This window comes from Carassius carassius, chromosome 49 (genome assembly GCF_963082965.1).
Source record: "Carassius carassius chromosome 49, fCarCar2.1, whole genome shotgun sequence".
Taxonomy (NCBI): Eukaryota; Metazoa; Chordata; class Actinopteri; order Cypriniformes; family Cyprinidae; genus Carassius; species Carassius carassius.
The window spans coordinates 21555777-21582318 of NC_081803.1; the positions used below are offsets into that span (position 1 = coordinate 21555777).

Sequence of the window (26542 nt, forward strand, 5' to 3'; positions counted from 1 at the left end):
AGACTCCATTTGTCCATTATTTATTTCTAAAGATACACGACAATGTATAAAGTGCTCCATTACCTTCTATGTTACATTATGGCCCCGTAGAAACAGTTTTTGTAAAAATAGGCTAACGATTGCGTCATAACCACTCGACTCTCTGTCGCATTACCGTACAGACAGGAGGAGAAGCTCGCAGGCAATTAACTTAATATGGCGTACTGGCGTTACATTTTAAAATACTATACAAAATAATTAATCAGAATACTTACTCCTTCTCACTCACACCAAAGAACTCCCCGCTCAAGCTCGCGGTCTCTGCAAGATTAACGATGGCAGTTTGCACGCACAGCCACTTAGAAGATTTACATCTGGCAGACAGGTTGCTGACGTCATCAAGCTTAGTTTGAGTCTGCGCGTCAGAAACGGAAGTGCTAAAAATAGCTAAAAACGGGCTTCACTTGTGTCAATTGAGTTTCAATGGGGTGGCTGTGTCCATTTCTTTTACTGTCTATGGATTTACCTTAGTCAGAGTGACGTCATATCCTCCGGAGAACCAGAAAAAAAACGTTTTGTGAATTTTTTAGGTCATTACCTTTTTATACAGTCTATGGTCATTACATTAATTGGAGCATAAGAAACAAATGTAGAATGTATTTTTATTTTTTTTTGGAAATATATACATTTAAATTTAAATAAACTTAATAATACCTTCATGCTTTTAATGTCAAACTAGCCACAGCTAGACAGAATTTCTTCTCAGACATTATAAACAGTAACTTAAATAACATCGTACTCTTTTTGCCACTGTTGAGAGACTGACAACCCCCCAAGTCAGATTCCCAGTGAAATGCTCTCAGACAGCAAATGCAATGAGTTTGCATCCTTCTTTTCTGAGAAGATCATCAATATCAGGAAGGCGATTAGCACATCCTCAAGTAATGCAGAGGTCAGACAGATTGTCGATTTTTGAAGCAATTGATAGCAAAATTCTGGAAGACATAGTGCAGCACCTAAAATCGTCAACCTGCTATCTTGACACACTTCCCACATCTTTTTTCAAAAATGTGTTTAACTGCTTAGAAGCAGATCTTTTAGAAGTGGTGAATGCCTCACTTCTTTCTGGGACATTTCCAAACTCCTTAAAAAATGCAGTTGTTAAGCCCCTCCTGAAAAAGAGCAATCTTGATAACACCATTTTGAGCAATTTTAGACCAATATCTAATCTTCCTTTTATAGGTAAAATTATAGAAAAGGTCGTTTTTAATCAGCTGAACAAATACTTAAACTCAAATGGGTACCTGGACAATTTTCAATCTGGTTTTCGACCGCATCACAGCACAGAGACAGCACTCATTAAGATAATAAATGATATTCGCATAAATTGTGACTCTGGCAAAATATCGGTGCTGGTATTGCTAGATCTCAGTGCTGCGTTTGACACTGTCGATCATAACATACTACTAGAGAGACTGGAAAACTGGGTCGGGCTTTCTGGGATGGTACTCAAATGGTTCAGGTCATACTTAGAAGGGAGAGGTTATTATGTGAGTCTAGGAGAGCATAAGTCTAAAAAGTGAAGTGACATTCAGCCAAGTATGGTGACCCATACTCAGAATTTGTGCTCTGCATTTAACCCATCCGAAATGCACACACACAGAGCAGTGAACACACACACACACACACTGTGAGCACACACCCGGAGCAGTGGGCAGCCATTTATGCTGCGGCGCCTGGGGAGCAGTTGGGGGTTCGATGCCTTGCTCAAGGGCACCTAAGTCGTGGTATTGAGGGTGGAGAGAGAACTGTACATGCACTCCCCCCACCCACAATTCCTGCCGGCCCGGGAATCAAACTCACAACCTTTCGATTGGGAGTCCGACTCTCTAACCATTAGGCCACGACTTCCCTTCCCTAAGTGGACGTCCATGACATGCGGAGTCCCACAAGGGTCAATTCTGGCACCGCTCTTGTTTAGCCTGTATATGCTTCCCCTAAGTCAAATAATGAGAAAGAACCAAATTGCCTATCACAGCTATGCTGATGACACCCAGATTTACCTAGCCTTATCTCCAAATGACTACAGCCCAATTGACTCCCTCTGCCAATGCATTGATGAAATTAATAGCTGGATGTGCCATAACTTTCTTCAGTTGAACAAGGAAAAAACTGAAGTCATTGCATTTGGAAACAAAGATGAAGTGTTCAAGGTGAATGCATACCTTAACTCTAGGGGTCAAACAACTAAAAATCAAGTCAGGAATCTTGGTGTGATTCTGGAGACAGACCTTAGTTTCAGTAGTCATGTCAAAGCAGGAACTAAATCAGCATACTATCATTTAAAAAACATTGCAAGAATTAGATCTTTTGTTTCCAGCCAAGACTTGGAGAAACTTGTTCATGCCTTCATCACCAGCAGGATGGACTATTGTAATGGGCTCCTCACCGGCCTTCCCAAAAAGACCATTAGACAGCTGCAGCTCATCCAGAACGCTGTTGCCAGGATTCTGACTAGAACCAGAAAATCTGAGCATATCACACCAGTCCTCAGGTCCTTACACTGGCTTCCAGTTACATTTAGGATTGATTTGAAAGTACTTCTACTCGTATATAAGTCACTAAATGACCTAGGACTGAAATATATTGCAGATATGCTCACTGAATATAAACCTAACAGAGCACTCAGATCATTAGGATCGAGTCAGTTAGAAATACCAAGGGTTCACACAAAACAAGGGGAGTCCCCCTTTAGTTACTATGCCGCCCGCAGTTGGAATCAGCTTCCAGAAGAGATCAGATGTGCTAAAACACTGGTCACATTTAAACCTAGACTTAAAACTCATCTGTTTAGCTGTGCATTTATTGAATGAGCACTGTGCAATGTCCGAACTGATTGCAATATATATTTTCACTGTTTTTTTTATTTAATTTTATGTAAAATCATTTTATAACGGTTTTAAATTCATTTTAAATAAGTACAGTTTTAATAATTTTAAAAGTTTTAAAATTGCTTGTTTTATTCTTGTCATTATTTTTCTTCATTACTATTTTACTTTCTTTTATGTAAAGCACTTTGAATTACCATTGTGTACAAAATGTGCTATATAAATAAACTTGCCTTGCCTTGCCCTGCCAATACATAAAAAAAAAAAAATATATATATATATATATATATATATATATATTTATTTATTTATTTATTTATTATTCATATTTTATTCTATGTCCTTTGTGAGGACACCAAAAAACATAAACATAAACATAAAAGACCCATGTACTGGCAAAAGCAATGTCTTTTTTTTATTTATTTTTTTAACAATCAGTTTTTAGGTTTCAGGCTATTTTTAGCCAAACTTTGCACAAAAATTATTCTCAACTATCTTATTAAAGATATTACAGAATAATTTAATATACTTTTGTACTTTATAGAATATGTGTGTAAAATGTCCATAAATTGGTATTCCCATTCTATACAATGTATCAATTTAATATAATTTGAATATTAATGTGTTCTTGGGGGAAACCATTAGTGTAATAATGGGAGTAATAAGATGGCATCATTTTCATAAGATTATTTCATATTTCATGGGAATATAGATCTATCATTTATTTCTCTCTTGACATGTTTATCCTGGTGTCTTCTACAGAAGACATAAATGAAAACTTTCCCTGTTTCATAAAAAGTAATATTCCAATTTGAAACCCATCACATTTTTCAGAGATGTTTATTTATGATAAACAATCTAAAATGATACAGATTTAAATGATATTTACAAACCATTATCATATTTCCTAAGAGTACTAAATCAGATTATTCTGTCAATGTCAGACATACAAGTAGAAAGTGTGTTTATGATAAAACCTTCAATCATTTGAGATCTCTGAAAAGTCCTGAATGTGCTCTGTACAGGACACCCAGACCTCAAACTGTGGCATGTACAGTCTTCACTAAAATAAAATTCATAAAATTCACTAAAATATAATGTCCTCTACTGAGGATAAAGGCAATGCCTGTGTCTCAGGAGTATATTTAATTTTTGACACAAATAAAAAAAAATGAGTCTGTGAGGGACTGATGTAAAGGGTGTTCAATGGACTGTATTGTTTCACAACTGCGTCTTTTCAGAGAGGAAGCAAAAACCATTCAGAAGACAAAAACTGCATACAACGGTTTTGAAAGTTTTGAGTTTTAGCGAAAATAAAGATATAAAGGATCTAGGGCCTTTATACAGTGCGTGCCGTTGTAAAAAACCATAAATCATTCCTTCACAGCCTCATTTATCCTCTTTAAATTCAATGTGGCGTCTACCCTGAGGAAAAAGGTCTTAAGTTACAAATTAACTTAAGTTATAAAAGCATTCTGAGTGTTGACAGAACGTTCAAAACATCCATTTTTTAACCCCTTTAATGGTACAGAGTTGCAAGAATTAATTTCTACTTATATGCTTATTCTGAAAAAAAAAAATACATTGCACTATGGGAATTAAAAAAAGCCTTAAGGTAGACAGTGATGTGCGGTTTTTAATTCATATGATATTTGAATGTCAGTCCAAAACTCGTTAAAATATTGCTCTACTCAATAGTAACTCATTATTTAACCAAGTAAATTTTTTATGTAAAGTAATGCGTTATGTTACTTTTGCATACCTTTTTCATCTGGGCAGGGCTTGCTTTTAATATATATATAAAAAAAAAAAAAAGTTATATTTTTTGGTAAACATAAAATTCCTTTCACACCAAAAACTACATGAATAAGTCTCAGGCTGAAGAGGAAGTAAATTCACGTCTGCATAATATAAAACAAAAGAAGAAAGTTCAACACTTCAGCAAATGAAAAAAAAGCACAAATGTTTATCGAGAGTAATTTTTGCTTACAAGTACGGTTGAATTGGATCATTTAAGGTCAGCACTAAAGACGTTGGTGTAACGACTGTGTAAGGAGTGGCAGGAAGCAAGTGCGAGGTTAATGATATTTAATGAGACAATACAAAACTGAGACACAAATAACGCTGGGAGGAATGCACAGTCCAAGATGGTGGTGAGGAATGATGAATCCGGAAGGCGGAGGGGAGTTGGCAGCAGGAGATGGTGACACAGGAACTGCGGGGAAGCGAGCCGAAGGTAAGTGGTGTTGCTTGATGTTGGTTGCGTAGAGTGGATGGGGTTCCGGGGGAAGACACGGACATCCAATGCAGAAACACACAAGAAAGCAAGGCACAGGTTACAAACATGAAACAACGCTCACGAACACAAGACAAGCCATATATATATATATATATATATATATATATATATATATATATATATATATATATATATAGGGATGAGTAATGAGTGACAGCTGTTGCTGATGACAATTAACGGAGACGCCCACAAACTAATCAGTGCTGACGCGTAACACAGTCTTCACCCACAAAGTGCAAAACCCATAGATCACGGTTTACCAACCATGACAGTACCCCCCCCCCCCTCTCGAAGAACGCCTCCTGGAGTTCCCAGAAGGGCCTACCTGCTGATTGTAATCATCAATAAGGGAGTGATCCAGTAGGTCCCTAGCAGGTACCCAACTCCTCTCCTCCGGACCGTAACCTTCCCAGTCCACCAAGTACTGGAATCCTCGTCCCCTCTGTCTCGAGTCCAGAATACGATTAACCGAATAGGTCGGTTCCCAATCTACGAGACGCGGAGGCAGGGGAACCAGGGTAGGCGAATTAATATGTGAATAAAACACGAGTTTAATTTTGGACACATGGAAGGCTGGATGTATCCTCCTGTACGCTGGAGGTAGTTTGAGGCAGACGGTCACCGGACTAATGATCTTGGTGATAGTAAACGGGCCAATGAATTTGGGAGCCAATTTGTTAGAAACGGAACGGAGAGAAAGCCACACTTTTTATTCGTAGAAAGCCACACTTTTTGACCAACGACATAAACGGGAGGCTTTGACCGGTGGCGATCGGCCTTGGCCTTAGAGCGCTCCCTCATCCGGAGCGGAGTCTCGTGGGCTCTGGTCCAGGTGCGGTGGCACCTCTGGACAAATGCGTGAGCGGAGGGGACTGCGACTTCAGATTCCAGACTAGGAAAAGCTAGTGGCTAGTAACCTAAGCTGCACTGAAACGGAGAGAGGCCCGTGGCTGACACTGGTAACGAATTGGGAGCGTACTCCACCATAGAGAGTTGTTGGCTCCAGGAAGAAGGATTCTTGGAGACCAAACGTCGCAACGTTCTCTCCAAATCTTGGTTGGCTCGCTCAGACTGATATTCGGGATGATAACCCGAAGACAGGCTAACCGTCGCTACTAGCAACTTACAAAAATCTTTTCCAAAATTTGGATATGAATTGGGATCCCCTGTCAGAAACCACGTCTACTGGGAGGCCATGTAACCGAAAGACGTGATCTAGGACAGTGACTGTGACGTCACGAGCCATAAGTGGCCACCAGAATCGTTTAACAAACCCATTAGTTTGACTTATCCCTGGGTGACAAGCCACGTTAGAGCAGTGACCCCACTGAATGACTTCGGACCGTAACTCTTCCGGCACAAATAAACGATTCGGTGGGCAACCAGGCGGAGGCATTACCCCTTCTAAGGCCGTCTTGACCTTCGATTCGACCTCCCATACGAGTGCTGAGACGACTTTTCTCAGGTAAAATACACTTGGGAATCACAGAGCGGGCGGAGGGATCAAAAAGACGTGACAAAGAATCGGGTTTGACATTTTTGGAACCCGGGCGGTACGACGGAGTAAAATCGAAACTACCGAAAAAAGTGCCCACCGAGCCTGCCTGGAATTGAGTCTTTTGGCAGTTCTAATATACTCTAAATTCTTAAGATTGGTCCAAACAATGAAAGGTACCCCTGAACCTTCCAACCAGTGATGCCACTCCTCTAAAGCCAATTTGATGGCCAACAATTCTCTGTTACCAATGTCATAATTGCGTTCAGCAGGAGATAATCGATGGGAGAAAAACACGCAGGGATGCATCTTATCGTCCGAGGCAGCACGTTGGGAAAGAACTGCTCCTACCCCCACCTCTGATGGGTCGACCTCCACCACGAACTGCCGTGTGGGATCAGGAGCTACAAGGATGGGAGCTGTGGATTATAGTGGATTATGTTTGATTAACCAGGGGTGACCTAAAACAATGGGAGCTACAGGGGAGTCCATGTGGTAAAAGGATATGGTTTCACTGTGGTTGCCTGAGGTGAGCAGAGTGATGGGTTCAGTGTAGTGGGTGACGTGTGGCAGTTCCTGGCCATTGAGTGTGGTGACATGGATGGGATGAGACACAGGAAGGACTGGAAGGTTCAGGTGACGTGCAATGAGAGAGTCAATGAAATTACCCTCGGCCCCAGAGTCCAGAAGGGCATGACAGTCGTGAGTGTGATTCTCACCGCAGTTTCACCGGAAGGAGAGTCGATGAGGTTGAGGACTTCCTGGCGGAGATCCCACCCGATAGAAGCCTCAAACTTACTACCGGGCTGGCTCTTTTTACTGGGCAGGAATGGATGGAATGCTCCGAGCCACCGCAATATAAGCGTAGTCCTTGGGACCGTCGCCGCTCTCTCCCTCCGGGAAAGCCGAGCTCTACCCACCTGCATGGGTTTGTGATCGTTGACAGGACCGACCATGTTCTCTCGACTCGAGCGACCCCTTTCCGGAGAGGCATTATGGCGTTTCTACCCAGGCGGTTAATCCAAGCGTCCTCCCAGAGTGCGAGGTCGATTAGGCCGTTGAGCGTTGGGGGCAGCTCGAGGAGGTAGAGCTCCTTCTGAACCCGGTCGGCCAGCCCATGCAGGAATCGATCCCACTGTGCCGCCTCGTTCCACTGGCACGCGGCCGCCAGGGTGCGGAACTGAATGGAATAGTCCGCCACTGATGATTTTCCTTGTTTCAGGTCCGAGAGCTGGTGAGCAGCCTCCCTGCCGGCCGCAGCTCGATCGAAGACCCGTTTCATCTCATCTGAGAGGGAGTGGAATGAGGCGCAACACGGATTTTGATTCTCCCACACCACCATCCCCCATTAGGTGGCCCTGCCAGAGAGTAGGGTAAGAACAAACGCAACCTAGGACTCCTGTCACGAAGGTGCAGGGCTGCAATGCAAAATGCATGGAACATTTGTTAAGGAAAGTCTTACAAAAGTTTGGCTCACCGGAGTAACTCTCTGGCGCCGGAAGTCGCGGCTCTGGCCGGAAGTGGTTGTGGGAGGTCTCCCGGTGGACGGGCGGCGCAGGCGGTGCGGTGGGCACCGTGGGAGAGGGGAGTTGATGAATCTGCTGGGTGAGCTCGGACACCTGTGTCACCAGCGCTTGGATCGCGCGTCCGATGTTCACGATGCTCTCCTGCTGCTGATCCATACGGATGACGCTGTGATGAATTCCGACAGTGAAGTGGTGCTCGCTGCTTCCATGGTGGTGAGAGCGTTCTGTAACGACTGTGTAAGGAGTGGCAGGAAGCAAGTACGAGGTTAATGATATTTAATGAGAATAATGAGACAATACAAAACTGAGACACAAATAACGCTGGGAGGAATGCACAGTCCAAGATGGTGGTGAGGAATGATGAATCCGGAAGGCGGAGGTGAGTCTGCAGCAGGAGAAGGTGACACAGGAACTGCGGGGAAGCGAGCCGAAGGTAAGTGGTGTTGCTTGATGTTGGTTGCATAGAGTGGACGGGGTTCCGGGGAAGACAACTTATTTGAACTTATACTGTAACTTATTTGAAAAAGTATCTCAGATATTTTCTTGTAAATTAAAAAGTAATCTGTTACTTAACTAGTTACTTGAAAAAAAGTAATCTGATTATGTAACTCATGTTACTTGTAATGTGTTACCCCAACACTGTTTATTTCTTCTTTTCAGAAGATGAAAACAGCAATATTTTATGGAAAGGCCAATAGAAAGTTAGCTCTTCCATATGATGAGAGCGAGCATGAGTTTGCCTTCAGTGAAGGCTAAATGATAGGGATCTACCTATTTTTGGTTTGCATGAATTCAGAGTATATAAATCTATCAATTTCTAAAAGAAATGTGCATTTTAATAGAAAAGAAAACTGCTTCCCTATGTACCATCCCAAACATCCTTTTTTATATATATGTTTTGATTTGTATGACTGAAGCTATTTCATGTAATAATAACTTAATTGAAAAAATATATTTTATGGTTAGAACATAAATTGTTTATGTGAATAATTCAAAAAACATTAAAAGGGAATTCCAGCTAATGTTTCTAATGTTCCCGTTAAGAAAACATTGATTCTGGATGGTTTCTGAAATATCTAGTTTTTAAATAGTTTTAAAGCCGTTGTGTTTCTTTGTTATGTGAATATTAAGCCAACATTTCTTTTCATCATTCTGCAAACATTGTGAGAGCGTTACTTTTGAACGTTCTCTATACATCCTGAAACAAGTAGTTAGTTAATTATGTTAGTAAAAGAGTTTCTATTCATAGTTAATTATTGCCATGAGAAGGTGAGGCGGACCATAAATGTGTGTTTAAAAAAAAGTGTGTTTAACAGAATGACACAGCAAACGAAGGGTGTCGTAACATTATTACTGATCATATGAAGTACAAGTAACTAATACTTTTCAAACTAACCTTCTTCAACTTTAGCTCAAGAAATAGTTTTGTTTTCACCTGAATAATACTACATCCTGGTTTTAAACAATATTTCCACATATTCTTCCGCTATATGCTACATTAGTTCCTCAACTTTCTGAAATAAAAACTGCTTTCCGTGAGTCAACTGAAACTCATTGTCTCTTTGAATTTCAAGTTTTATCAAAAGACGTTTGGAAATGAATAACATTGACAGCACATGAAGAGAAAACTCTTGTTTACTCAGAAAACACAGCATTTTGTTTTCCCCATATTATATATGAACCTTTATGGCAGATTAAAGCTGGCAGGATGAACACCACCCACAACATGACACTCCCCATATCCACCCTCTGGTTTGATTATAAATGACATCTTCATAGTGAAGAGGAACCACAAACTCTTCCTGAAGTGATTCACATCTGTGAGTTATTCAAAATATATCTTATTTAAAATCGTCCTTATTCCCGGTTGGCACTATTATTACTTTACTTTAGGAATAACTTCAGTACTTTAAGTATTAATATGATTCTATTATGTACACCAATGTATTATTCTTAAAAATATACCTGTCCATGATAAAGATCATGGAAATGATGTCACCTGGGAGTCTGCGCACATTCGTCACCAGAAGATGAAAGAAGTTTCTCGTGAATTATGACCACAGATTTAACAACGTTTGACAACTTGATTATCTCCCTCTTTTTTTATTATTGTTTTATCTCCCTTTTCAGGTAAAGTCTTCAAGTCTCTGCTGACGTCACACGCAGGGATAGGCTGCGTCACGTGGTACAACTTTCCAAACCTGTGTGTTTTCCGAAAAAACTAATTGTGGAGAAACAAAAAGCTGGAAAAGGTAAGACGAAATCACCCTTAAAGTATATTATATAATTTGTATGTATAATACCATTATATAGTAAAACCAAGCCGCATTTTCAAGGATGTGATAGCTGTTGTTTTATTAGAAAGACATCTGTCTGTCAGTCAGTGCTGTTGTTGTCATGTCGTTTAGTTGCAGTTTACTAAGCGTTCTTATGCTTTATATTTTAAACAAGCCTTAGATAAAGTAGATATCTATTTTGAATGTAGATCTACGCACTATTTAGGATAAATGGCAATCATTTAAACTTCGTTGACCTGTTGATTCCGCAGTGTTTTTCTTAAGCGCGCGTTCACGCGGTGCAACATTGTTTCAGTTTAGCATGGAATGTATCGATTTAAATGACGAGAACGTGTTATATTATTCTTTACTGGTAATTACTTACATTGTCGAATTGCTGCCAGCAACACTCAAAAAAACCATTAGCATGTACTATGGTATTTATATCTCATACATATTACCATGGTCAAGAAGCATGGTATAACTTTGGTACCTTTTAGCACTTTTTAAAACGTAGATACTCATAGATAAAGACATTTTTGGCTCTTTGTGAATGTGTTGAATTCCTTTATTAATATATAACTTTATAATTTTTTTTGTTATTGTCTTTCAGGCCTTTGGTTTCACATGTATCATTCGAGGTTTTACACACTGAACTCAATGTAAGTCTTGCACAGTGTCTGCATGTGAAAGGTATTCCTTAAAAATGCCTTGTTCTTTCTCATTTGTAATACTTTTCTCTTGTTGTTTCATTAGGGAAACTATGCTTAAGGAAGAACATAACATGAAGATTGTTGTTTTCTTTATTTGTATGCTGTTGACACAGCGTTAATAGTCTGTGATTACCCAATCAGGCGTCTAGTTCTTGAACAGGCATGTTTATTTCTGTCTCTGTGGTTGTCTTGATTCTGTCTGCGTTGTAAATGTTTGGGTTGCAGTCGTATGTGCTGTGGGTTTAGAGTTAACACTCTTGCTAGTGGATGTTGTCGGGTTACGGTTAAAGTTGAACCGCCTCTCCTCAGAAGCACTTGTGTCCGAGAACTTATATTCTTCATAGATCAATATAAACATGTATCACACATCTTTGGAATACTTGTTTAATCGTAGTATTAAGTGGTAGAATATATTTTTTAAATAAAGTGTATGATTGTCCCACAAAGTAGATCTATTTCTAGTTTCTGAATCTACTTTATTACTTAAATATTGTTTACACATACTCTATATAAAATTACATTTAGCAAGTTCATTTATTCATCATTTAAGACACTGTTGCTTCCAAGCGGTTGGTTTCTTGTATCTCTTCCTGGTATCTTGAATGGTGATTGTGTTGATAGCCTCTTGTCTGCTTTGGAAAAGGGTTTTTTGCTTAATGTCTTCATTCTTTTGCTTATTCTTGCACTCTTTTCACTTGTATACAGGTGTTTCCAGCTCCATAAGTGGATGAAATCATCAAGATTTATCTTAGTGAAAAACAATATACTAGCAGACAATTTTGCGTACTTTGCTATAGTTTCTGTCATATCTACGTGTTCTAGCACACAATATCTGCTCTACAATAGCAGTTCTCAACTGGTTTTCTTTATGGCATAGATTCTACATTGCATGTTTACTGATGACCCAAAACTGTGCCATAGTTGATATACAAGTACATAAAAATGTATTTAATATCAAACAATGTTTGACAGGGTGCACGCACTGACTTCCTTTGACGTCAACAACAAAGGTTTTGGGAATAAGAAAACTTCTCCTATTTAAAAGTTGATAAAACTACTTATTTGTTTTCTTAACTTTTCAAAACAGACTAAAATAACTGTTGAGGAGGTTTGACAAAAAACAAATGCAGATAATAAAACAGATCTCAAACTTTAGAAGTCCATTGCTCACTCTACAATCTATGCTTATTTATAGTCAGTTGCATTGTTCAGAACAGACATATGAATGATTTGTGCTTCACAATCTACCAGTTGAGAACCACTACTCTACAAGAACTAAAGCCAGTTTACTAAGCCATTTCTCTTCATGTTCCTTTAGCGATAATTGCATATTCTGGAGTAGACACTTCGTCATTGTCTATAATAATAGTTTTCAACTGGTTTTGCTTCAGGACCAATACTAAACCAAAACGGCACCATCATTTGTATAGAAGTAAGCAAAAATTTATTTAATATTAAACTGTGTGTGCACTTCCTTTGACATCAACAACAAAGGTTATTATGGGAATCAGGAATTTTGGGTGACAAACCACCAGTTGGAAACCACTAATCTACAAGAACTAAACCCAGTTTTCTAGATATTTTCTTTAAGTCTTTTTACTTCATGTTCCTCTAGGGATAATTTATATATTCTAGAGGAGACTCCATTCGGTGTGTCCAAACATGCCCCACTACAACGATGTACGCACAGACTCACTTCCGAGTCTTCACGAATTGACCGATCACAGGACATCTGACTCTTTATGGACCGAACCTCTCCCACCACCTCCCCTACCGGACCTACCACCGACAGGCCCAGAGTTTGACCCCGGCGGAAGCGAGGACAACGGGGACTCTGCCCTCGACATCAAACCCGTCCACCGTTTCATCCCAGACACATGGAAGAACTTCTTCAGGTCCAGCAGCGGAAGCAGCAAGCTGAAGTCAATGTTGGGCTCGAGCAGCAAGAACACGACCACTGACGGCGTTCATTGTTCGCCGCCGCAATCACCGTCTGTTCCCGGTTCCTACCGCGACCCGTATGGTGGCTCTGGAGGCAGTTATAACTCACGTAAAGAACGCGAGGCAATGCTGTTGGAGTCCATTGATGGGCATACGGTGCACACAGCTTTGACATACAGTGAAAAAGTTGAGGAATACAACCATCGCTATGCTTACATGAAGTCTTGGGCTGGACTTTTACGTATTCTTGGTTGCGTCGAGCTGCTTCTTGGAGCAGTGATTTTTGCATGCGTTTGTGCTTACATTCATAAAGACAATGAGTGGTATAACATTTTCGGATACTCGCAGCCTGGTGGGACTTACGGAGGAGGTTACAGCGGCTCTTATGGAGGAGGCGCTTACGGCAATGCCAACTACACCGGACCCAAGACGCCGTTCATCCTAGTGGTGGCAGGATTGGCGTGGATAGTAACCATAATCATACTTGTCCTGGGAATGACCATGTACTATCGAACTATCCTTCTAGATTCAAGTTGGTGGCCTTTAACGGAGTTCTTCATAAACCTGACTCTTGCAGTCCTGTTTTTGGCAGCGGGTTGTGTGTACGTGAATGACACTACTCGAGGTGGACTCTGCTACTATCAGGCCTTCAATAACGGCATCAATGGTGCTTTCTGTCGCACTGAGGCTGGGCAGACGGCTGCTATCATTTTCCTGTTCTTCATCATGATCGTGTACTTGGTCGGAGCCATTGTGTGTCTGAAATTGTGGCGTCACGAGGTGGCTCGGCGACTTCGAGAACAAAACGGACAGGAGGTGAGATTGTCTATTTCTGTTGCATACTATATTCTAAACCAGTGTTATTTTAGTATTAAGATGCTATAATAGTTTTTTGTTATATTAATAAAACAATAATTGATTCACCTCCACTTTTGTGTTATAGATGCAGCCAAAAGATTGTCCTGTTGCTGATCATTTGGCAAGAATTTTCTATTTTCTGTCTGTTCTCATGTTTACCCAGGATGCATTGCCATCTGCTTTATGATGTGTTGCATGTAGTCTTTCTCAGCATACTGGAAACCGATTTTGCTAATATAACAAAATATAATTAATTTAATGCAATTAAATCTGAATAAATAATCTTTCCATTGATGTATGGTTTGTTAGGATAGGACAATATTTGACCGAGATACAACTATTTGAAAATCTGTAATCTGAGGGTGCAAAAAAAAAAAAATTGTATTGTATTGTGAAAATCGCCTTTAAACTTGTCCAAATTAAGTCCTTAGCGATGCATATTACTGATCAAAAATGAAGTTTTGATATACTTATGGTAGGAAATTTACAAAATATCTTCATGGAACATGATCTTTACTTAATATACTAATTATTTTTGGCAATTGCTACAAATATACTCCAGAGACTTAAGACCGGTTTTGTGCTCCAGGGTCACAAATGAACACAAGAATTTTAAAGCTTAAATACAATCGCCAGAAGTAAAGAGCTAAACAGGGTTAAAATGAATTCGAACACAATCAAATGACTTTTAGTCTTTATTTAAAAACATTTTCTCTGAAAGTTTGAGTTTCAATAGCTTGCAAAAGTGTAATTATATCTGTAAAATCAAACTAGTGAGTAGATGAGTTTACCTGTTTAGCTTGTAGCTGTTTAATATCAAGACCACCTTTTAGACACTTGTTAGCAACCTCCATTCTCAAGACTAGTAAAAAAAAAAATAGCAAGGGGTATTACTGATGTTTTTTTTTTTTTTATAAAATGTGAAAATATTTTGTAAACCACAGACTTATATCCAGACGTTCAACCAAAAAGCCATTGACTTCAAAACGATGGAACCAGAAGTGCTAAAATGCAACTAATTACTGGGTTTCGGCCCACAAAAAAATCACTATCCCTGCAGCACTCTTTTAATAACCATAACTAAGATGGGCGGGGCTTAGCAAAGGGTCAGTATGTGATTAAGTCAGAGGATATTCCTTGCAATTTTGCATCATCTTCTTTGCTCTAATAGGTTGTTGATGGTTCAAGGAAGCCGATGCCAGCCTCAGCATTGGTACAGCACACTGCCACCCCAGCTGTCTCCAAGCCCAAAGTTGTGAAAGCCCATATTCCAGCTGGACACGCTCCAAAACCTGTGATCATGCCGGACTACATCGCGTGAGTATTTACTTAAAACAGAACTCACAAGAGGGTATTTTATAAACTTGAAATGCTTTTGCTCTGTGATTAAGCTCTTCCTTGTGTTTTGTGTTTCCCTGCAGTAAATATCCAGCCATCGGAACGGATGAGCAGCGGGATCAGTATAAAGCCGTGTTTAATGACCAATATTCTGAGTATAAAGAGCTGCATGCAGAAGTTCAAGCGATACTGAAGAAGTTTAATGAAATGGATGTGATGATGCAGAATTTACCACAAAACCCCACCAGCCACATAGTCAGTTGAAAATCGCTTTTATTACTTTACATGTGCATGTGAATGCTCATCTAGAAAACAAATATCAAGCACAAATCAAGAAGAAGTCTATGTGTGTGTTTTCATTTGAAATTTAGAATTTTTTTTTTTATGTTCAATGCCACAGGTCTTGATGCATTTTATTTGTGCTTTGTTTTTTTAAGCAAAGGATTTTACCATTTATTTTTGTCATGTAATAAAAAATAAAATTCCTATATATAGTTGTCTAATAAACCCGGCATTGCATATTAAGAATATTGTTGGCTCTTTTACACAATGCTTTTGTTCCTCTTTTAAAGCTGCTTTGGATAAAAGTGTCTGCTAAATGCTTAAATGTAAATCATGAATTTCAGAAGAATAATTCTAGTCTACTAAAAAAAATCTCTCATTTTTGATCATAGGAGCGTGATCACATCAACAAAATCCAGCAGGAATATCAGAGGAAGAAGATGGTGAGTTGTTGGCATACATTGTCTTTATTTAATTTTTAAAAAAATCCTTATGACAAAGGAATGCTTTTTCATTATGTTTTTTGAAATATTAGTGAAAAGCTGAGGAAATAGTCGTTTTGGATGAACTATCCCTTTAAAAACTAGTTGTTCTGTTTGGTTATAAAATGCAGTATAACCGATGTTTATGGCCATTGAGAGGATATTTAGTTTTCACTCTTCATGGTCTTATTTATGTGTATGATGGTGTTTTGTCCCTAGGATCCTTCATTTCTGGAGAAGAAGGAAAGATGCGAGTACCTGAAGAACAAACTTGCGCACATCAAACAAAGGATTCACGAGTTCGACAAAGTCATGGGCTGGAACGATGGTTACGGCTGAAACAGGCAGCACTAGATTCAGTCATGCCATGACGGTCCTTCATTTTGATGCTGGGACATCATATTACACTGAACATGTGACCACTGTATCTGCAGAGCCATGCTAGTCTGGATTTTTGTTACAAACAGTAATCCAATGAGGGATCGATAACTTGCATGCTCTTAATGTGCACGCTCTGACTGAAAATATTTTCTTTTTCATTTTGTATTTCACAATGCTGACTAAAAGTGCATGAATGTTTAAAGAAATACTCTGTGTTCAGTGTGTGCATGAATACAGAACTGCTGTTTTTTTTTATCAGTTCATTCATTTGTTTTTCTGTGTTGAAGTTCTATTTAATCTGAACAACAGCCTTTTCCTTATATATTTAGTGTTGTACATGCATTTTGATGTGTTGAATAGGTGTTTTATATGCAAATAATGTAAAGAGTGAAAAGGTGAAGCATTTCATGCAGATTTGTTGTAACTAAAATAATCGTTAAATAAAAAAGTCCGGTCAGGAAACACTTCAGACACAACGGAACATGATTATCTTTCTTTCCCCTCCATGGCTGATTTGCAGCATAGACATAAAAAGCTTAAGAATTGCCTTATTAGACACTTTCACTACTTTTATTTTAAAGAAAACATTTAGTTCTCAATCTCTATCTGAATTGAAGTGCAATAAAGCCACAGGGTTAGATAATATTCCGGCCAAGTTTATTAAAGATGCTGCTAATTTTATAACTCCTATGGTTACTCACATTTTAAATCTCTATCTGCCAGAATAAGGTACCGGCTGAATTTAAACAAGCTAAAATTTTTCCCCTGTTCAAAAAAGGGAGTAGGCTAGAGTGTAATAATTATAGGCCTGTGTCAATCCTGTCTTCGTTATCAAAATTTTTTGAAAGAATATTATTTGACCAAATTGAAGAATATTTTTCCAATTTTAGTATTTTATATGAATTTCAGTCTGGTTTTAGAAGGTTGCATTCCACAGAGTCAACTATTCTATATTTGACGGATCATATAAAGAAAGGAATAGATAAAGGTAAATTAAGTGGGATGATACTGCTCGATTTACGAAAAGCCTTCGACACAGTTGACCATAGTATTCTGTTGCTGAAATTAAATGCTATGGGTTTTGACTCTAATTCATGTAAATGGATCAAATCCTATCTTACGAACAGGTGTCAAATGGTCGATGTAAATGGAGTGTGCTCAGACTTTTTGCCGATCACTAGTGGAGTACCTCAAGGTAGTGTATTAGGGCCCTTACTTTTTTTAATTTATATAAATGATTTAAAGATGGCTTGTTCTAGCCACTTATCATTATATGCGGATGATGCCATAATAATAGTTACTGATGAAAATAAAGAAACAATAGAAAGCAAGTTAAGTAGAGAAATTGTAGAAGTGTCTAATTGGTGTTTTCAAAATAAGCTATTTTTACACTTAGGGAAGACTGAAGTTATTTTATTCGGTTCTGCTGCAAAGTTGAAGAAATGTCCCAACTCAGAAATAAGGGAGGGAGATGAGTATTTTACTTTTAAACAAGAAGTGAAATTTTTGGGATGTGTTCTTGATAACAAAATGACTGGAGATAGCATGGCAGCTGTAGCTTTATCAAAAATAAATAATCGAATAAAAGTTTTAGCAAGACAGGCTGCTTATTTAGATAAACAAACAATGACTATGTTAGCTGGTGCATTAGTGCAACCTCATTTCGACTATGCAGTAACTTTTTGGTACAGTGGCTCTAAAAAACATGTTAAAAATAAATTACAGACTGCACAGAACAGGTTGTGCAGAATCGTTTTGGGGTTGCATCCTCGTATGCATCTTAACAATAACCATTTCAGGGAATTGGGTATTTTAAAAGTGGATAAAAGAGTAATGTTTATTAAAATTATGATGGTGTACAAAATAATTCAGAGAACTGTTCCTAAATACTTGTGTATGTTTTTGTGAGAGATGTACATTGTATCTCTACAAGGGCAAGGATAAATAATATATATCTGTACCGGTTTAAAAGTGTAGCTGGGAAAAATTCATTTCTGTACTCAAGTGCAGTTGCTTGGAACGAATTGCCTGATCATATAAAACAATTACAGAAAGCATGGCCCTTTAGAAGTGAAGTTAAAAAATGGCTTTCCAATTAGGATGCCTTAGGAATTTGTAAAGTGTGAGTTGCTTGTTATTTGATTTTATTCCCATTTGAACTGTTCGTTTCATTTTATGCATGTAGAGGACCACAATGGAAATAAGTCCGAGGCTTTTTTTGTGTATTTTATCCTCAACAAATTGTATTCAATGTATATGAACTGCCTCTGGCATGATTGTATAAGTTTATGATTATTGTTGAAATAAATCAAATCAAATAAAAAAAAAAATCAATTCCCCATTTCTGGCACAAACTGCAGCAGCCGTTTAAAAGTGCAATTAAATTAGAATAAAAAAATACAAATAATGCAATTATAAAACTTGTGACATTTTACACTTTATGTTTCTGCACAAACCTATGGCGTGTTCTCACCATCTGGGGAACTGTTTAAAGATTTTAGATTTTAAGATAACATTTGTAGAGTAGATTTTTCTGTGGGCGTGGTTTAATCATTTTAAGGGCAGGTTGTTTGTGGACCTGAACAGTGACGCACAGTGAACATCAGTGCGCGAGAACAACTCCCTAAACAGGTGAGACTGAAACTACTACATATAATCTATTATGTAATTACAATTCTAGTATAGCCTATATCAGCATTTTATATCTGCGTTAATTATAACATAATTGATGCCGACGATCACTGAGATTTATTTCAGAAACAACTTAAAATGTTACATTTGTACACCGTGTTCGCGGAGTTTTACCCACTAATTGTCTTCTGGCTTGATTTCTGATCAATCGTCATGATGTTGATCATATTGAAATTAGGTAAAGTGCGTATGATGCTAATTTTATACTCCGTGTATTTATGATCTCCATGTTTTAGTTTATTTTCAGAATGTCTTCGAGGCCTCACGAGAGTCCTCCGCCCTATGATTATCACACAGAGAATGCATAGTAAGTGTTGAGTTTCACCTCAGTCTTTCTCTGGATTGTGTTACATGGATTTAGATTATTATTATTATTTTTTTTTTTGCCTTTGTTTTTTTAAAGAGCGGAATTGAACCGCACAGTCAGAATGAACTGTTACTGTACAAATTAAATAAATATAGGGAAATTAATGGCTATTGGGTGGTGCGTGTTCCCATATTCATGCGACCAATATTTGTAATTGTATAAAATGTTCCTGTTTATGTTCCTGTTACAAGTTTTAGAAGAACTGGCAATTCACTGATTATTATATGTTATGGCTGAAAACTTGTATGTTATAATAGTTGATAGTATATTTATCATATATGTTTTGCCTGTTTTTAAACAATATAAAACTCACACTAGCACACTTCAACACCCACAAATAAAATTATACAATAAAATATTGAATGTTAAAAGATTAATAGTGCTTTTAAAAACCTGGTGTAGGACAAATTACATTGTTTGAAAGAAAAAAAATACAGAACAATACTGATATCTTGCATTAGTGTGAATGTGTGAATATCACCAAGTCAGAATATATTGCTATCTTAAACAATTTTGATCATTTTCTCTCCAGCAATGTTCCCTCGCAGCCTGCGTACTCGTATTACCCTGACGATGAGTTCCAGCATTTCTACCGCTGGACGTCTCCGCCGGGCATCATAAAGATCATGTGCATCATGTCGATCATCTTATGCGTGGGCATCTTTGTGTGCGTGGCCTCGACTCTGGCCTGGGACACGGATGCAGGAGCAGCTGGATTCGGGACATCTGGAGGCTCTTATGGTGGCTCTTATGGTGGCTCTTATGGTGGCTCATATGGAGGCTCAATGGGTGGCGGAATGGGTGGCGGAATGGGTGGAGGATACGGTTATGGGATCCTCGGCTCTCAGAATGACCCTAGGAAGGGGAAGGGTTTTATGATCGCCATGGGCATCATCACCTTCATCATTCTGCTTGTCATCTTCATCATGATCATCTCGCACCAGAAATTGGCCCAGGGAAGGAAGTTCTACCTGGCCGTCATCATCATCAGCGCCATCACGGCTTTCCTCATGTTAGTTGCCACTATAGTCTATCTGGTGACGGTTTACCCAATGGCCCAGTCGTCCGGAACGATGCAGTTCAATCAGGTTTATGCCATGTGCGCCGCTTACCAGCAGCCTCAGATGTCGGGTGCGTTCGTGAACCAGTATCTGTATCACTTCTGTGTGGTGGATCCTCAGGAGGTGAGCACAAATCATATAAATCGTGTAAATCTGATGGGGTGAGCTGTAAATCGTGGTCAGTTTAAGTCAATGTGCTCTTAATAGGGTTAACTGTGACCTCTTTCTGTTTCTCATCCAGGCAATCGCTCTGGTTTTGGGCTTCATTGTCACCGCGGCCCTCATCATCATCATGGTTTTTGCCATTAAAACCCGTCAAAGAATCAATTATCACGGGAAGGACAACATACTATGGCGCTGTGTGAAAGAAATTGGTGCTCAAGACTCGCCACGGGATGTAGAGGATTGGGTGAGCATAATATTATTGCTCTTTGCCTTGTTAGTTAAAGTTTCATCTGTTCTCAAATGTTTCTCCTAAAATTCCTTTAGTGAGAAAATGTCTCAAACTAGTCATTAGTTATCATAGAGTAGGAGTAGAGTGAAAAAAAATTGGTGTAGGATTTAGTTTGTTAAATTTTACAAATAGTTAGAAGGAAATTGCATCAAATTGAATCAAACATTTAAATTTGGATGTAGAAAGACCGAATTTATTTTCTTCTAAAACTTACTCTGATAATCTTTGTTTTTGGGATGTTTGGGTTATTGTGATCTTCAGTACTGGAAAAGTCAGAAATTCTTATAATTAATTAATTAAAATAAATCAATCAAAAATCAGTAATTCCGATAAAAAAAAAAAAACATTGCAATTATTTTTGTAGGTCGAATCTCCATAAAAACATGTCTCAAAAGTTTTAAGTTATCTGAAACAAATGCACTATAAAAAAAATAAAGTGCATTCGCATTAGAAAATACTATTATAATCCTACTACTTCAAAATTTCATATTTAATTCAATGTGTTACTTTACTTGGCATTTTTGTTTTTGTTGCCAAACGAAGAGTTTTTTGGTTTCCTTCAGTCTCCACGTAGCATAAACCTGTTTATCTCTTGGGGGAATTGTCTGTGTCATTGTCCTTATCTTGTAATGCGCTGAAGGTGGAAAGACCTGTTTGTGTGTGTGTGTGTGTGTGTGTGTGTGTGTGATGGTGGTTGGGGAAGGGAAGAGCGTGCCGTTGGTTTCTGGGTGTGGTTTGTTGTGACCGTTTCCCTCACATATATGTGCTAGACATGTTATTGGTGCTTAACAGAGATCTCATTTTCTTTGTGAAATATGCTTTAATATGTTCCAAAATCTTTGTCGTTTGGTTTTCCGGGCATTTTGAAAGCTATTCAGCGGATCAATGTAAATGAATAGCTTTTTAAGGGCATATAGATGTAAAATGTTGTAAATCTGAAAGATTAATACCGGATCTGAATAGAACATCAAGATATTTGGGTTTCCATGCAAAGATGATTTGTTTAAATGCTCAAGGCAAACTGGTTCTCAAATCTATGTGCAGGAAAAGGGATTGTGTTTTTGTTACCACCGTTGATGTTAAATCAGACTGTGATTCTATAAAACAAATAGCTAGAAAAGATGTGGAAAGCTCCTTTAAAGTTTTTCTATAGTAATTGTTGACTCCCTCAGTCAGGATAGACATGTTGAAACATGTTTTCCCCAAAGAATCCACCCAAAGCACTGGAAACTGACAGCACCATTTGAGTGAAACTCACAAAAACCGTCCAGAAATGTTAACTTCACGTGACACTTCTTAATTCTTTAGCAATCCCTCTGATTATATTAATAATGTCTTGTTCTTATTGCTGTAATGGGGACAAAACAATGCAATTTGTAATATGCAGTTGTACGTACACCTGTCATGGCAGTATTTGCTGAACTGAATTTAATGTATGCATAAATAAATGACTATTTTAATCTTCTCACAGGTGAATGATGTGAATGGAGTCCCTGAACCGCTGATGGCTGACTATCCCGTGAAGTTTGTAGCGTCTAGAAATGATCTAGATGACAACAGCACAAATTATGACAAACCTCCTTACAGTGAAAGTCCTGTGTGAGTATGGCCCTCATCTCATCGCTGCGTTTCTGCATGTGACGGAGTTCGGCTTTGAACACAACGCACCTGATTCTGATCTGTTTTTGGGACTGATACTGATGTTTTGAAAGTGTTGAAATCCGACCTGTGTTCAGACGGTATACTCGGTGTATCTACATACTGGAATACAATTATTATTATTACTAGAAAATACGATAATGACAATAGAAGAAATATGATTATGATGTGTACATTTAAATTAAATTTTTTTTAAATCAAATAAAAAAAATATAAAGTAATACGATTTTGGTTTAGAAATTTAGTGAATTTAGTAAGTAAACATTTGTAATAAAATGTTGTTTACAAAAATTTTTTTTTTTCAAATGTATCTACAAACATTAGTTGCCATCACTGTAAAAAAAAAAAGAATTGATGTGATTCGAAGTTTAGTACACTTCAAGTTAGATCTCTGTCCTTCATCACTGTTTGATAGTTGATCAGCATGACACTCGAAACTTTAAATTAAAAATGCTGTCATTTGCATAAAGGGAAATTAAAGTGTACAGAGTTACAGAACCTGTCGTGCAGAAGCGCTGAATAACGACTCATCAGATGTCATGTGAGACGAAGGGAGTTTTCTCATTCTTTCACTTCCTCGTTTCGGTGTTCCTCCCGGATCTGAATAATTCCTGAAAATGCTGTGCCTTCTGGAGACTCACCGTGAACATTGTGTCAGTTCAGACAGCATGACGAGTACCTCGGCTATGTAGACTCATGTAGTGCAGCACACAGTAGAAAGAATGATGACACTGAGAAGGAATGAAAACAAGGTCTCATGATGTAATCTGCCCTGCTTTGTGGTTATGAAAGAGCAAATTGCTTTTCTTTATGTGCATTTAAAGTTTGCATGATTTCTGGGTCAAATATCTGCTCATGTTTGTGTTGTTTAGGGAGATTGAGCACAATGTGCAAGTCCGTAGTTCAGTCCCGCTGAGCAGTGGATCAGAGATGAGCAGCTCTGCAGGACGGCCCAAGAAACGGCGCGCTGGACGCCCACGAACCGCTGAAGGACGGGATCACGACACAGACTACGCCTCCTCTGGAGATGAGCTGGACGACGACGACTTCTCCAGGTGAGTTACCTGCTGAATTCAAGCTCTGGGGTTATAAGGCACTCTGGCATTCGAGATGAGATGCATCTGGTTTTTTTTTATCCAGTGAATTCCCACCCATCATTAATAATGAAAAGAGAGAACATTACAAACGGCTGTTTGACGAAGACCACCTGGAGTACAAGCAGCTCCAGGCAGAAATGGACCAGATCAACAAGCGTCTGGCTGAAGTGGACCGTGAGCTCGATGACCTGCAGGAGGGCAGTCCTCAGTTCCTGGTATGAAAAGATTCAGTGACGACTCTCGAGAATTCTCATTACTGAGAATTAAGAAGTACTGGAATATTCTCATTTATTATTATTATTATTATTATTATTATTATTAAATTACCATAAAGACAGTACAAGAAATATGATTATGAAGTGTAAAAAAAAGTAAATTTAAATTCTAAAATAAAAAATAATAGCTCAATCATCATGAATTGTCATTACTGTAGTAATAATAATAATAATAATAAGTATCGTAATATTGTCATTATTTTTTATTTATATTGTAATAAAATAATTATAAACAATAATTTTAACAACAAAATATGACTACTACTAATTTGTATTATTCAAACTAGCATAAGGAGTACAAGAAATAGCATTGATAATTAAAAAAAGTACACATTTAAATTTCTTTCACTGAAAATTAGTAAGGACTGAAATATATTTTTTTTATTCTTAATAATATTATTATTACTATTGAATTGTTTTAAAAATAATTATTGTAAATAATAAAATGTATTATTATTGTAATTAATTGATATAACGTATTAAATATGTATTATTATAATTAGTAGTAGTATTAATATTAAATTAGCATAAACACTGTACAAGAAATATTATTATGATGTGTAAATAAATAAATTAAAATGATATTCCTCAGTTCCTGGCATGAAAAGTCTTCTAGAATCAATTATAATTATCATTAATCCTCATTAAGTACTATTATTATGGATTATTATTATTATTATTACTATTAAATTAATGCTTGTAAGATTCACCCATTGGTGCATGACTTTTTTGAACGATGGAAAGCAATTACTTGTGAATAACGTTTTTCCCATGCTAACGTTAATTAGTCACTGTGCTTGTTGCTGACTTCAGTCATTCTCTCGTAACAGGACGCCATGGACAAGTACAACGCGCTGAAAGACAAAAAGAGGGTAAGAATGAGCTGAATCCCAGATTTCACACAGAAACGACAACAGTGGAGGATGTTATCTGATGTATTTCCCTCCGTCTCTGCAGAGCGGTGATTACCTGGTGAAGAAGAAGCGCTGCAAGCACCTGAAGGCCAAACTCAGCCACATCAAAAGAATGGTCAGCGATTACGACCGGAGGACCTGAAGATCATTCCCATCACATTAGAGAGGAAGCAGTGTTGTGACAGCACAGATGTGTGTGGGTCTGTCCAGATGTGGGGGTCGTTTCCACTCAAGAGCAGGGCTGTGTTGCTTTCTAGATTTGATAGATAATGCATGTAAATACTCCAAGCATTCGTATTGCTCAGTGCAGTATTTTCCCAGAATCCTTAAGATTTGACTGATGCATAAATCCTCATCAGTTCTATAGTTGTTGTTGTTTTTTTGTGCAGATGTCCAATAAGCCGTTACAGATTTAACATGAACTTGTTGGTGTTTCAGCACAGCGTGTTGGTTTATAATGTTTTTCATAGATTTCTATGGTAATTGTGAGCAGGTGGGTGGTTTGAACTCTTGATAACTTGAATGTCTGTATAAATCAAGCTGTGATCAGTTACAGGTTATATATAGCCTAAAAATGCAATACTCTTTTAAGCTATATTTATACCATTTTAAAAACATTTTACATGCTGTTAGGTAAATGTATAATTTAAATGTTCAACCATGTGTTTTCTTTTTTGTTTTTTTTTTACAACTATTAATAAAATCATTTTTAATGCCATATTAAACGTGACCATAAATTTACTAGTGCATTAAGCGTTTGTGGTTTCTGAAAGGATGTCAAGAAAATCCACAAAAAATGTATTAAACCAGTTTCTTTAATTTTAAACATCAACTGGTGTCGCAAAGGTTTCGGTTTCTTTTAGTGATGCACTGGATTTCAGCAACTGAAAATGAAGATGTCGATTTAAATCTATCTTCATAGCAATACAATTTGTTATTTTTGATATTAAACAAAGGCTGAGCTTTACATTTCTCAACAATATAAAGAAAATTGAACACTAAATGCTGTTTTGGCACATTTTAACGTGTTTTTATTTAGCATTTTCTGGACTATAGGGGCTCAGTTTGCGTTCATACCATCCATACTGATCAGTCACATGAGATATATGGCAGATTAACCAAGATCAAACCTAAAAGGAGGATTTGGATTTAATGCACCTCTAACATTCAATCTAACATGCTATAATTTGTCACAAGCACCATGAAGTAAGAAAGTGACTGTATTTGACTGTATAATGAGGTCCTATGGTAGATATGAAGCAATTCATAATGTTTCTGACATTATGAATTGACCGATATTAGCTACACACTTTTTCACAAGTTTCCCCAGTTGGTTTTTTAGGACGTCCCAGGCAAGTTTAAAATCTCTCAATTTTTACTGACGCTGATGACCAGTGATGGCAGGTCTTGTGTTTTTATTATCTCTCCTTCGATGCTTCTTTCCAAAAGCCTAGACAGAAGGAGAAACAAAACACATCATAGAGCAGTTATTACTGACACACAGGATTGAAAAGGTGAGAAATTAATCATGCTTTTGCATTTTAATGACTTTTCTGATTAACATAC

General features: G+C 37.9%; 2 protein-coding genes across 5 annotated transcripts; both read left to right on the forward strand.

Annotated features, from left to right (window-relative positions):
* Nucleotides 1–9886: 9886 nt before the first annotated feature.
* On the forward strand, nt 9887–16934 carry LOC132132979 (MARVEL domain-containing protein 2-like). 4 transcript variants are annotated; one of them, XM_059545619.1, is made up of 10 exons: nt 9888–10007; nt 10318–10439; nt 11077–11125; nt 11220–11336; nt 12792–13933; nt 14061–14096; nt 15147–15292; nt 15397–15568; nt 15988–16038; nt 16297–16934. In XM_059545619.1, exons 5-10 carry the CDS (start codon nt 12839–12841, stop codon nt 16414–16416), a joined length of 1620 nt encoding a protein of 539 aa, XP_059401602.1. In that variant the 5' UTR covers nt 9888–10007; nt 10318–10439; nt 11077–11125; nt 11220–11336; nt 12792–12838; the 3' UTR covers nt 16417–16934. The 4 variants fall into 4 exon arrangements, with proteins under 4 accessions (XP_059401605.1, XP_059401604.1, XP_059401602.1 ...); XM_059545622.1 differs by lacking the exon at nt 11220–11336 and having other exon boundaries at nt 9887–10007; nt 11077–11156; XM_059545621.1 differs by lacking the exon at nt 11220–11336 and having other exon boundaries at nt 9887–10007.
* Nucleotides 16935–19015: 2081 nt separating this feature from the next.
* On the forward strand, nt 19016–25182 carry LOC132132981 (occludin-like). Its single transcript, XM_059545623.1, has 9 exons — nt 19016–19089; nt 19386–19456; nt 20049–20700; nt 20819–20986; nt 22503–22630; nt 23563–23745; nt 23831–24002; nt 24893–24934; nt 25020–25182. Exons 2-9 carry the CDS (start codon nt 19398–19400, stop codon nt 25116–25118), a joined length of 1503 nt encoding a protein of 500 aa, XP_059401606.1. The 5' UTR covers nt 19016–19089; nt 19386–19397; the 3' UTR covers nt 25119–25182.
* Nucleotides 25183–26542: the final 1360 nt, after the last annotated feature.